The sequence below is a fragment of the Kryptolebias marmoratus genome, linkage group LG5 (genome assembly GCF_001649575.2).
Source record: "Kryptolebias marmoratus isolate JLee-2015 linkage group LG5, ASM164957v2, whole genome shotgun sequence".
Taxonomy (NCBI): Eukaryota; Metazoa; Chordata; class Actinopteri; order Cyprinodontiformes; family Rivulidae; genus Kryptolebias; species Kryptolebias marmoratus.
This window is the reverse complement of record NC_051434.1, coordinates 21,302,329-21,315,403: the sequence shown is the minus strand read 5'-3', so window position 1 is coordinate 21,315,403 and position 13,075 is coordinate 21,302,329. Positions and strand designations below refer to the sequence as shown.

Sequence of the window (13,075 nt, the reverse complement as noted above, 5' to 3'; positions counted from 1 at the left end):
TGGACCTCAGTGCAGCTTTCGACACTGTTGACCATGACATTTTACTGAATCGACTGGAGAGTTGGGTTGGACTCTCCGGTCCAGTGCTCAACTGGTTTGAATCTTACATAAAGAACAGGGATTTCTTTGTTTCAATCGGAAACTTCTCATCACATTTAACCGGCCTGATCTGTAACGGATAGAAAAGTTAAAATTTGCCAACTGTGCTGCCCAACGCTGTTCGGTTGCCCCCAATTTAGCTGTGTTTAAGTGGCTGAGGGGATTGTTATCCATACAATACATGGCTGCCCCAGCAAATAGTCTCAGAATTTCTCTGAAATGGCCCACTTCAGTGCCAGGAACTCTAACTTCATGGAACTATAGTTGGACATGTTCATCTCAGCAGGTCTGAGTCCTCGGCTAGTAAAGGCAACTGGATGGACCCTCCCTTCTTGCTCCTGACATATATGGACAAGAGGAAGAAGGTGCAGTAGTACACAACCGGGGGGGGCAATATGCCCCGGCTACACTATCATGCAGCTGATTTTTGCAATTTTCAGCCATTTTATCTATTCTGTCCTTGACAGTGTTGTTAGAGAGCGGGACAGTTTTCACTTTATCCACTGCATGAGCTCCACACATCAACTCCACAATTTTCATGCAGGTGGGTTTCAGGTGTTCTCCAATACTGTGCGGCTTTTTTGCCTTAGCGAATAAAAGGGAACACCCAAAAGATGCTTCTGTGGCTCTGTGCAAATCACTACTTGCTCTTTCAAAGGCTTTTCTGATGTCAGTGGACCGTTTTGACAGTGCCAACTGCTTTTTCCTCTGAAAGTATTCCCGACTTTCACCGATAGTTTCATGATGTTTAGTCTTTTGGTGTTGTCTGAGTTTGTTTGGTTTCATGCTATCATTAGCTAGCTTCTCACCACAAATTACACACTCAGGTTGAGAGGTGTCCCGTGATTCAATAAATCCGAAGTCAAGGTAACTGTCAAGGTATTGTCTTCTTTTCTTTTTTGATGAGGGTAAATCTGAGTTACTTTTACATTTCTCAGCCATGCTTTCTGTTTAGTAAAGTCTTACTGACCAGACGAGACTTGCGTCACCATCAAGGCTCACAGCTCACGGCACAGGCACATGACGTAATTTTTATTGAGTGTGTATGCAACCAGCACATCTAGAGAGGCAATGGTGTGTAGTTCTGTTGGTAACCTGTCCTTTTTTTCCCCACAAAAAAATAGTTATACTGTATTGATTATTATGCGATTTCTTTATATACAGACAATTGATATTTTTACAACCTCTGAGCAGACATATTATGGGGACTCCCAGGTTGGGAATCAGGTTGGGAATCACTGTTTTAAACCTTTCCTTTGACCTTTGCTGCCACCCTTTTGTCACAAATGACTCATGAAACTTTTCTCCATCCACTCCATTCTGCCTGGACTCTTGTCTTCACCTCTTTACCACACTCCCCATTTTCCTGGACAGTCGACCCTAAGTACTAAGAAGCTTCTAGAATTGCGCCGCTCAAGGTGGATGCATGTTGGAGTAGCTCTGTTACAGTCATTCTGAGATATGGCTTTTTAAAATGTTATTCCTCTTTTTTTTTTGATGTAAATTACTTTTTTTGGATCATTATTTCCTCTGGTGTCAAATGCTGTGCAGCTGGAAGGATTTTTACTGAAACTTTTTTTTTTACTTTTGGACATTTTGTTATGATGCATAACCATGACAACAAGTGTTAAATCTGAAGAACCCTAAAGTCCAGTCATGGCTAGAACCAAGCAGACTGCCCGTAAATCCACCGAAGGTAAAGTTCCCAGGAAGCAGCTTGCCACCAAAGCTGCCAGCAAGAGCGCCCCGGCCAGCAGAGTGAAGAAGCCTCACCACTACAGGCTTGGTACCGTGGTTGTCAAGGAAATCCACCACTACCAGAAACCCACCAAGCAGCTCATCCGGAAGCTGCCCTTCTAGCACCTGGTCCGGGGGATCGCCCAGGACTTCAAGACCAACCTGAGCTTCCAAAGCTCAGCCATTATGGCTCTGCAGGAGGCCATCGAGGCTCACCTGGTGGGGCTCTTTGAGGACATCAGGGCCAAGGACACATCGGGGCAGACTGCTACAAGAGATCCTTCCTGCCCACAACCATCGGCATTTATAACATCTCTTTAACAAAACCAGAATTATGAGCTACAACAACATTTAATTTCCCTTTGGGATTAATAAAGTATCTTTGAATTGAATTGAATTGAATTGAAATGCTGCACCTCTGTGACCTCTGCTCCTTGTAGCCTCACTGTTCCACCCGCCTCCCTCTCATTCACATACAGGTACTCTGTCTTGCTATGGCTGACTTTCATACAAAATAAACAATGACAACAACAAAAACAAAAAAATAGAAAATGTACAGCTTGATTGGAAATTGTGTGCTATGATTTGTGGTGGTGATACATTAACAGAATAGATTAAATTTGTTACACTAAAATGTTACACTTGACTACCAGACACTTGTCATGCTTACTTACTTATTAAGAGTGATGTCAGGGAGTGACAGACACAGGTGAGTAGTTACTATGGTGACCCTAATGAGCATGATGAGCTTTTGATCTTTACACTTCTTATACAATTTATACATCAAAGTATAGGCATTTTATCTTATTAGATTGTTATCAAAGCAAGTCTTAGATTATTTTTGAGCTTTAGAGAAGAGAGTTGATGGATGTGGAGATTTTGTGCATTGGTAGAATTAAACGCTTATGTTTATTTTTTAAGTTTAGTTTAAAACAAAGTTTACCATGAGAAGTAGAAGTCACACTGTTCAGAACACAAAAGTCTAAGAAGACTTCAGCTTCAGCTTGTGTCTCTTCCGTAACCTTTAGACACAATAACACTGCATCTTTGCTCCGTGTCTTATAGGGTGACCCAGGGAAACCGGGACAATCTGGTCCTCAAGGTCCACCAGGAGAGCCTGGTTTGACTGGATCTCCTGGACCACCGGGAAAAGGAAAAGATGGACAAAGTGTAAGCAACACAAATGGACAGTATTTACAGCATTGCACTATTGTTTTCCTATTTAAAGTTTCTTCTGTAGGTTTTTTTATGTGTAACTACTTACATACTTGGTGCTATTTTACCCTATTGTCTGTCAAAACCTTCATCTCATTCAGGAAGTATGTGGTATTCCTTTTTATATTTAAGTTTTATGCTTTTCAAAGAAAATTAACATTATTTTTAAATATTTTTCCTGTAGAAATACATTGAGATCTCTTCCATTTTTAAAAAAAATACTGTTCTCTTTAAACTACCTCACCATGCATACTCTGTTTGTGTCTCCCCATGCTCCATTTAGCTTTTAGATCCTGTTTTGCTAATTTTAGCTTTTGGCTATAGTTTTGCTGATTCAATTGCTTGGCTATGGTTTTGCTGATTTTAGCTTCCAGCTGCAGTTTTGCTAAATTTAGGTTTTAGCTATAGTTTTGCTAGTTTTAGCTTTAATTGCTGCATTGCTGATTTTAGCTTTTAGGTATTATATTGCCACTGTTTTGCAGGTTTAAGTTATTTTTTGCAGTTCAGCTAATTGTTCCTTTAAGCTCCTGTTTTTAGAGGTTTAACTACTACACTTTCAGCAACTTTTTTTCATCGTTTTAGCTTATCACTGTTTTGCTTATTTTAGCTTGTGCTCTGTTTGAGCATCTGTTCTGATTATTTCAGCTTATGTTTTGCTTGTTTTACCTTTAACAACTTAGTTTCAGCTTTTTCAACTAATTCCAGCAGTCATTTTGCACTCAGCATTCACACTGCGTTAATGCAGGAAATGCCTTTGTTTTAGTTTGAACTGTCTTTATCTTTACAGTTCATAACACACCTCTATGCAGGACCACTTAAATGTGAAATATCTGCAGTATTCTTCAGTAACTGTGTTGCTCGTTAAACAGTGTTTTCTGAGTCTAACGTTTCGGATTTGCTGATCCGAAACTAAAAAAACTGCTAAATTTTGTTGATGATGGGCTTATTTCTCCTCTGCATGATGGCCCCCAGGGTTACACACACTTTGCCAACATAACAGATAAAAAGGTTACTTTTTGCTGGAGGGGTCACATTGATTCCCTTTATCTTTTTATAACATTTTTTAAGGTCAGATTCAGCAATCTTGGCAGTATTATCCAGCTTTTAAAAACATTTAGATTTAGGCAGCATGCTCTGGATTAATCCATGCTGTAAAATTCCTTTTCTACCAAGTTTATGGAGTTTTTTTCAGTAATTTTGTACATTTGTAACAATTCACTGTGCCAAATTTGTTCATCATTTCTCCAACAGCAAGCCCATATCACCCCTCTACCACTCCTGTGCTTTACTGTAAGGATGCAAAGATGCAATGCTAATTTATTACAACAAAGCTCAAAGTCATCTCAGTCAATTTTATTAAGGAGGTGTTTTTCTAACACTCAGCATGATTCTTTTCCAGAATCTAATTTAGAAAACTAGGCAAGCAGCCTTTCTTGGATCCCTGGCATCAAGGTTGGATTTGTGCCATGTCCTTCACACAATACTTTCTGAGCTGCAGCAGGAATTTAAATTCTCTCTGATAAACCCTCTGCCAAATTTGTGACATCATTTAAGTGGGCACCTTTTAGATTACTGCTGCAAATCCCCAAATATATGGCCAACCATAGATGAGGAGTCCTGTTTCATCAGTAGAAGTGTTCATTAATGGTATCAGGACATAAGCCTTCTTGTGTGAATGCTGAGTCAGCATGCTGTGTCATTCTCATATCAAAACATCCAGCTCATTCAGGAAATGGATGCCTTGTTGTTTTTGGAACTTTTATACTTTTCTAAAAATTTGAACTTCATTTAAAAATGTTCCTTCAAAAACAATTTTCTTTGAATTCTGCTTCAGTGCACTTTTCTGTTTTTGTCTTCTTAAGCTATCTTTAGCTTTAAGCTACCACTCTACCACACTACTTTTAACTTTTAGCTAGACTTTTGATAAATTTAGCTTTTAACTAGTCTTTTTTGTTTGTTTGTTTGTTTTTTTACTTTTAGCTTAGTTAGAAGCTACTTTTAGCTACTAGCCAACATTTGTAATACATTTAACTGTTTAACTTGCTCCGGAGTTTGGTCGCGGGAATAGCAGCTTGAGCAGAGAGGATCTCTTTCCACAGCCACCTCTTTCAGCTCTTAGGGAGGATTCCAAGACGTTCCCATGCCAACGAAGAGACATAGTCTCTCCAGCGTGTCCTGGGTCTTTCGTATAGTGTCCTCCCTGTTGGACAAGCCCAGAACACTTCCCTTGGGAGGCGTACAGGGGAGCAACCCAACCAGATGCCCGAACCACCTCAACTCGCTCCTCTCAATATGGAGGAGCAGCGGCTGCAGAGAAAACTTCATTTGACTGCCTGTATCCACAGTCTCATTCTTTTGGTCACTACCCAGAGTTTGTGACTATAGGTGAGGGTAGGAACGTATATCGACCAGTAAATGAAGAGCTTCTTCATCTCTCATGGAGTATAAATCCAGCTTTAGATTCTGCTTCTTCATTAAATTTCAGGAAAGTAATTCAGCACATTGCATTTTCACAAAAAATGCAATTTCTCTAGTGACTATCCTGTTCTAACCGTTGGTAATGGCAAGTCACACAAGATAGGCAAAATTTGCAACAAACTGTGAGTAAAAAATGAAGGTTAATGGGATTTTGGTGAAAAACATGAGGAAAGCCAGTCCTCTTTGTAGAAACATCATTCAAAGTTTAAACGGGTCACAGACAATTAGACTTTACATGTCTGCACTGGCACTTTGATATCTTTTATGTTTTTTACACAATCCCAATTTAAGTTTTAGGATTTTTACAGATTTTACTACTGAAAATTTAATTGACAGTTGATGATTAACATTTGAGGAGGCTAAAAATTTGAAATGTTTTGCAAACAGCGTCTTCTTGCTCCCACAATTCCTTTTGGTACATATACAAATTGTACATGAAAACAAAGGCATTTTTGTCTTCTGTCATCCAGTGTGCCTCTCAAGGTTAGAGAACATTTGGGTTTTAAAAGCATATTCATATTAATTTTATTTTCAGAAATTACACACTTAGTTCAAGGATCACACAAAAGAGTTTAGTAAGGACTCATAATTTGTCTGTATATTTGTAATCAAACTTTCCACATTTGAGTTGTGTTAAAAGTATTTTAATTTATTAACACTTTCTAAGCTCAGGTTGAAAATCCCATTTTATTTCACTCTTTTTACCAATGATAAGTAATGTGAGGTAGCAGTTTAATTACAAACTGTGGTAATACTTGTTGACAAATCAGATTTTTTTCTACAGCTGTTTTTCTGAGTTCCACGTGTTCTGAGCTCATAAACATTGCTGTTCCTGTTGAACTGCTAGCTGAAGCAAGCAGCTGAACAGGGAGAAAACGGGCCTGAGTTGACACATTTTGTTGTTGGGCTCAACATGTTCCTTCATCGTGTTCCACCAGCAGCAGGCATGTGGCCGTCTTGCTGACAAGGCGGGCGCAGATTGAAAACGCTGTTAGTGCGCAACACATTAAAACACAGCGGTTCTGTTGTTTTTACAGCAGCCAGGTGCGTCCCAGAGGCCTTGCCACAATCTGAACCAAACTGGCACAGTTCCTCTCAGTCCAGAGCTAAGAACTGGGAGGAGGTGGGGTTCCATAATCCGTGTGGCAAACAATTTGATTGGTTTTATTTGTGGTGTTACAGGGAGACCCAGGACCACCAGGGATTCAAGGCCCACCTGGATCTAAGGTACCATCTTTTTATTGTTGTTTTTCTTTTTGCATAAATCATGCTTTGGTGTCTGTTTGTTGCTTTGTAAGACTTCTTTCTGGAAGACATGAGAAAAACACTTTCTGTATCCACTTCAGTGTGACTGCTGCTCAGACTCTGACCCATTAACTGTCAGAACCTTCATGTCAATGGGAGATTAGGCTGAACTGAAGCATTCACTGATTTGTCAGACTGTTCACCCTTACCTCTGGTCCATCTTGTCCTCTGATCACCCCCATTTCAGATTAAATCTCATATTAAATATGGAATGTTTTTTCTGGAATTATCACCCATTGCTAATGGTGCTGAGTCAAACTCTGAACCAAACATCACAACTTAACAAGATTTAAAGAATAAAAGGTACTGAGTCTGATTTTCCTTTTTTGTCCAGGGCCAGCCAGGACCACGTGGACAAATCGGAGTTCCAGGGGACCGGGGCCCTCCAGGAGAAGGAAAAGAGGGACCACAGGTATGAAGACCTTGATACAAACTGATCCACATAATTAGCCTGAGCTACTATTCACTGTGTCTGTCTTTACAGGGGCCCCCAGGAAATAAAGGGGAGCCAGGAGCTGCGGTAATTATTTTCATACAGATTACAAAACATGTCCTTGGTTCTTTAACGATGGTTCTTCAATGTGTGTATTTGGGTTTCAGGGTTTGAGGGGTCAACCAGGACTTCCTGGTCCTCAAGGTCCAGCAGGGCATAATGTAAGTTCAAGCCATTAACAAGTTCAATGAAAAGGTCTCTGATTAAAAAGGCTTCAGGGGCTTTGGGTCTGTTTCATAATTCAACTTTAGATTATTTTTTAATTTTTCTTTCATGATGAACAAGAATTAAAGAGATTTTTTTTTCTTCAAGGACAGAAAATCTAACTTGTTGCTTTTACTTCAAATTCAGGGTTTACCAGGAAGGCCAGGAGAGAAGGGATCACCTGGAGAACCTGTGAGTACACACACAAGAGATGCTGTCATTGTTCTTTTTTTGGAGGGTTGAACTGAGAACAGCTGCAGTTCAACAGTTTTTAAACTTCCATCTCGCTCTCGCTCAGCAAAAAGGAGAAAGGAAGCCTATGTGACTGACAGTGCAGTGATTGATTAAACACCCCCTGACACCCACCACTATAAAAACTGTTGTTGTATAAATATGAGTAAATAAATATGCAATCCAATTTAGTTTGTTATTTGATTCGGTCTGAGTCATATCTTGTCAGTCCTGACAATCCAATTCAGTGCAAAATGATTCCAGATTTAACCCAATTATATTACAGTCAGATTCAGTTTTTTACAAAATGCCAATTTTTAAAAAGTTGTCTATTCAAGGAAACCAGCAGACTGCATTTAAACATGACTTTGGCACAATCTGCCTTCCTCTAGATTGTCACAGTTTTTTTTAAACAATAGAATGTCCTCTATATAATTTGTACAGAGAAGATTTTCCTACTTTTAACAGGAATCACATAACATCACAGTAGGCTGACAAAGGAAGCTTGGTGTACAACATGAGGGTTAAACATAAATTGCATATCTGACATAGATTGTATGGGCTCTAAAGTTCTGTCAGTTCAGGCTCAAAGCATGTCAGCTTAATATCATCAAATTAATTCTGAAGAGAAATATTCATCTGGCTCACTTGTGAAAATTATTTCGAGACAGAATATTGGTATTTTAGCTGAATTTGGCTTCTAAACTTTCCTTATTAATGAACATATTGTTTTACTGTCTCTCAGGGAAAGGCCGCTGATCTTTCTGACCTGAATCTGAAGGTAAGGAGACTCTTGTCTTTGTCACTGATAAAACACTGACCACTTTATCACAAACATGTCTGCTGTCTTTAGGATGTCTGCTCAGATTGCCCTGCAGGTCCACCTGGTTCACCTGGACTCCCAGGAGTCCCTGGAGAAAAAGGACACCAGGGACCTCCCGGGAAAAATGGACAAGATGGATATCAGGTGACTGCTTCCCTCTCTTGTGATTTAAAAAGCTGCAGTAATCCTACATGTCCGTAAGGAGGGTTTGGAATTGGGGGGGTGGGGGTCACTTTACAGTGAATGAGGTTTGAGTTTTGGCTCCATCAGTCACAGAAGCTGTGACAGATGGAGAAGTTCTGTCTGCATCATTAGCTGGGCCTCCTTCAGGGACAGCAGAGAACCTTTTGGACCGACTGATGATGCTCAAAACTGTCTGCCTAGGCAGAGATTGATGGTTTCCTGTGCCATTACAGGGTCCGCCTGGGCCAACAGGACCTATAGGGGCCCCTGGAGCTGATGGAGCAAAGGTGCATTTACACTTCAGCCTTATCTCTCCAACAAAAATAAATTGATTAATTATGTCTATTAATGTTCTTTTGTTTATTAGTTTTATTTTTTAAATGATAGAGTTGAATCATTTGTAAATGCTGTACAGCTTACCAAAATCTCCCTTCTTTGTAGAGTTCTTAAGTTTTCTTTCTTTTTCAGAAATGATATACGATTTATTTTACTCTTCCTCCTGTCTCACCACAGGGTATTAAAGGGGATCAAGGAACTCCTGGAAGCCCTGGAGAGAAAGGAGACCAGGTAGATTAATCAATAATGAGTCCTTGTTTCCTCTTTGCTTTCCCTGTACAGTGTCTGCTGGTTTATAATCACTGCTACCTGTATTACAGGGTCACCAAGGACCCCCCGGTCGTCCGGGTCCTCCTGGATTAATGGGCGCACCGGTATGTAGCAATTTCAGCTTAGTAATATCTTTACTAAACATTCACTTCAGAGGGTCCAAGTATTTAAGTTCTTTGTTCATTTAAGTTCATTTGTTTGGCTCCAGAGTCAGGCTTTCTGTTTCTGTTCTTCACTGACACTGCTTCTTTCCTCTGCAGGGTAATGATGGACAACCTGGACCTGTTGGTCCCCCAGGGCCCGCTGGAGAAAAGGTCAGGCTGCAATTGGTGTACTTTCCTGTTAGAAAACTTATCATCCACAAGTCATTATATCCCAGACCACCCCATTCCAGCATGTAGGTCAGCCAGTGCGTGCTGTAATAGCAGCTATTAATCATTTCTTTGCTTTGGTCACCATGGTCAGTTTTCTCTCTCTCTCTGCAGGGTAAAGAGGGTCTTAAAGGAATCCAAGGACCACCAGGTCTTCCTGGCTTGACAGTAAAAAAAATGTTTTGATGAGTAACAATGAGAGTAAACATTTTTTTTGTTGTTGTTGTTGTTGCAGTTTCCAAATATTTATTTTTCTGCTGTGCAGGGCCAACCTGGAAAAATGGGCAAAGATGGCAGACCAGGAGAAGCTGGAGAACCTGTAAGTAGAAACAGGTGATCCAAAGAACATTCGGTTTAAGTATCTATGAGACACTGTCTGCATTTATCTATATTTGATTGGTTAATGAGCACAGAAATTATGCTCTATTTGACCTATATTTCTGTTGTTTTGTAGGGCAAGCTAGGTGAACCTGGACCTCCAGGAAACCCTGGACTCCGGGGCCTTCCGGTAAAACAGCACCAGTAATCAGAATTGATAGAAAACGCTTTCACCACACTAACAGTTGCTGTTTCCTCTTTCTTCTCAGGGCTTTAAAGGCCACAGAGGAGAACCTGGAACTCCAGGAACTAAGGTCAGCTTGGTTTTTATGTGTTAATATATTTAAAACTTGAAAAAAAAAACCATATACTCCAACTTTAACATCATGCATCATTTTGTCCAGTTTTGTATTTTAATTGTTTTAGACTGTTTTTTGAATTTTTATTTTTCTGAATTAGTGTAAATTATTGTCACATTTTAGTGAGACAGCATATTACTGGGGCTACATAATTTAATCCACTTTACTTTGACAAGGTTGCAATTATATAGAATATTGACGCCAAAGCTGAAACACAAACAATCAAAGAAAACTGGTGATGGTGGACAGTGTTCTTATCAGATTTGATATGTGGAGTTTGCCAAACAGGAAGACAGTGGAACTGAATGCTGAAACAGACTTGATTTACCTTTATAGTCTTTGTGAATCTTTAGCAAAACATTCATATAACTGATTATAGAATGGGGAAAAAATGCTAAATTTGGTTGTAAAAATAAATGTTTGGTTACCCTTGCAAGGGTTTCTGAAGGGGATGAGGTTTTGTTGACATTGAGAGGACTTGTTCCAATGTTCCATGTGGTGGGAGGGGTACTTTAGGAGTATGGGGTTTTAGGCCCCCTACTAATGACCGTTCAGTTACTGTACAACTGGAGTCAGAGTTTGGTTTGCATTACCTGCAATAAGTCTCTTATCCAGACGGCATATAGGTGTTGGATTTAGATTAGATTACCCTTTGTCACAGAGTTTGTTCATAACTTTTATGGACAGAATTTCAAGGTGCAGTCAAGGGGTGGAGGCTCTCCAGTTTGGGAGGTTTCAGAGTGCATTGGTGCTTTTTACAGATGGCATGATCCTGTTGGCCTCATTGAGCTGTAACTTCCAGCAGGAAGCTGAGATGAAGATCAGCACCTCCAAGTGTAAGGCCAGAGTCTTTGATCAGGAAAAGGCTGGACTGCCAACTCTGGGTTGGGAAATAGTTAGTACCTCAAATGGAGTAGTTCAGCTACTGTATCTCCAGATCTTGTTCAGAGGTGAAGGTAGAATGGAGCGAACGACTGATTGGTGGATGGGGACGATGGCTGTAGTGATGTGGACACTGTACTGATCTGCTGTGGAGAGAGTTGATTCAAAAGACAAAGCTCTTAATTTACTGTTGATCTATGTTTCAGTTCTCACCTCTGGTCAGGATCTATGGGAAATGATGGAAAGAATGAAATTGCAAATACGAGCAGCTGAAATGAGGTTCCTCCACAGAGTGGATTCACTCTCAGGGATAAGGTGAGGAGTTTGGCTCAGACTAGAGTAGCTTCTCCTCTGCATTCAAAAGAGCCAGTTAAAGTGTTTAGGTATTTGGTAAGGAAGCCTTGTGGATGCCTTCCAAGGGAGGTATATCAGACCTGCCCCACTGGGAATACCTTGGAGTTTCTCTGGATGAGCTTAAGGAGGTGCCTGAGGAAAAGGAGGTTTGTGGATCCCTACTTAAGTTGTTGGTCCTGCAACCTGGTTTTGGATAAGCAGAAGAAGATGGATGGATATTAATATTATATTTTTCGAAAACTGTGATACAATTTGTTTTAGTATACTGTGAGAAACTGGTGAAGACTATTGGATTTTGCTTCCAGGTAGATAAAGTTCTATTGCAGTGCTAGGAATAGCACCCAGCCTCATTCAGCATTTGGCACACAGGATATCTGCAATGTCTTTTTCCACACACCTCCTTTGGGAGAATCAGTGCACCTGGTGCTTTTACCTCTCACACAGCTCAGCAAACAGCTGCAGGAAAGTTTCTGCCCTAGACATGTGAACAATAGCATGGCTCATTACTGACATCTCATTGTGAGTCACAGTGAAGGTGCTGGTCACCCGCAGAGCTCACAACTTCGAAGATAGTGTTGCCATAGACACTGAAATTTACCCTGCAGTGCTTATAATTAGTATCAGGAAATGTCATTTTGGTTTTAAACTTTACCCACTCCTCTTCAGAAAGTAGGCAGTTGATAGGAAATACAAGGAAATGCTGATTTAGCATCAAGTTGAAGCACAGTTCGGAAATATCTACTGTAATAGATTTTTATGACTACCTCTGTGGATTTTCATTGTGTAACACTGTGTTACATAATAAAACTTTAAGAGCTGAGAGAACATTGTATAAACTCTTGACTAAATATGTTTCAAATGCCAAGAACTTAGGTTTGTAATGGAAGAGCTTTACAGCAAAGGGAAAAAAAAGAACCTCTATGTCTAAATGTTTACTTGTATAAAACAAATACATACAGTATATGTAAAATAAATTCAGTCCTAATAAAAAGAAAAGAAAATCTTTTGAAAAAAAATATACTTCTTTCTAAATTTTTCATTTGTAGATCATTTTTCAAACCTGTTTTGTCCGTGAAGCCACAAAAACTGTTACAAATTAAAGCTGCGAGCAGCGTTGGACGGCCCTCGCAGCTCAGCGCCGCTTCGGCCTAAGTCGACCGCGGGAACTCTGGCGACCGCCCTCTATGCTCTCGCGCACTTCCCGCGCATTTCCCGTGCACTTCCCGCGCCCTCCACTAGGTGGCGCTCTGGGAAAACGTCCGAAATCACCTTCAGTCCGGATAGTTACGACTACTGTGGCATGTTGTGAGGTTTCGCCTTCCTACGTCGAACGGTTCCAGAGTTAGAGCACGTGTGCTGTTGCGACCTTGAACTTTGACCTTGTGACGTTGAACTCCAAAGGGCTAATCCTTGACCC

General features: G+C 40.3%; 1 protein-coding gene across 4 annotated transcripts in view; it reads left to right on the top strand.

Annotated features, from left to right (window-relative positions):
* The window catches only part of col22a1 (collagen, type XXII, alpha 1), an 89,969-nt gene that overhangs the window by 54,514 nt on the left and 22,380 nt on the right, over positions 1–13,075 (top strand). For all 4 annotated transcript variants that reach the window (XM_017428355.3, XM_017428356.3, XM_037975677.1 and 1 more), the window contains 16 exons: positions 2,902–3,006; positions 6,712–6,756; positions 7,169–7,246; positions 7,319–7,354; positions 7,435–7,488; positions 7,679–7,723; positions 8,508–8,543; positions 8,616–8,729; positions 9,002–9,055; positions 9,282–9,335; positions 9,425–9,478; positions 9,635–9,688; positions 9,860–9,913; positions 10,011–10,064; positions 10,200–10,253; positions 10,333–10,377. In XM_017428355.3, coding sequence (XP_017283844.1) covers positions 2,902–3,006; positions 6,712–6,756; positions 7,169–7,246; positions 7,319–7,354; positions 7,435–7,488; positions 7,679–7,723; positions 8,508–8,543; positions 8,616–8,729; positions 9,002–9,055; positions 9,282–9,335; positions 9,425–9,478; positions 9,635–9,688; positions 9,860–9,913; positions 10,011–10,064; positions 10,200–10,253; positions 10,333–10,377 — 936 coding nt within the window. The remainder of the gene's footprint in view (positions 1–2,901; positions 3,007–6,711; positions 6,757–7,168; positions 7,247–7,318; positions 7,355–7,434; positions 7,489–7,678; positions 7,724–8,507; positions 8,544–8,615; positions 8,730–9,001; positions 9,056–9,281; positions 9,336–9,424; positions 9,479–9,634; positions 9,689–9,859; positions 9,914–10,010; positions 10,065–10,199; positions 10,254–10,332; positions 10,378–13,075) is intronic.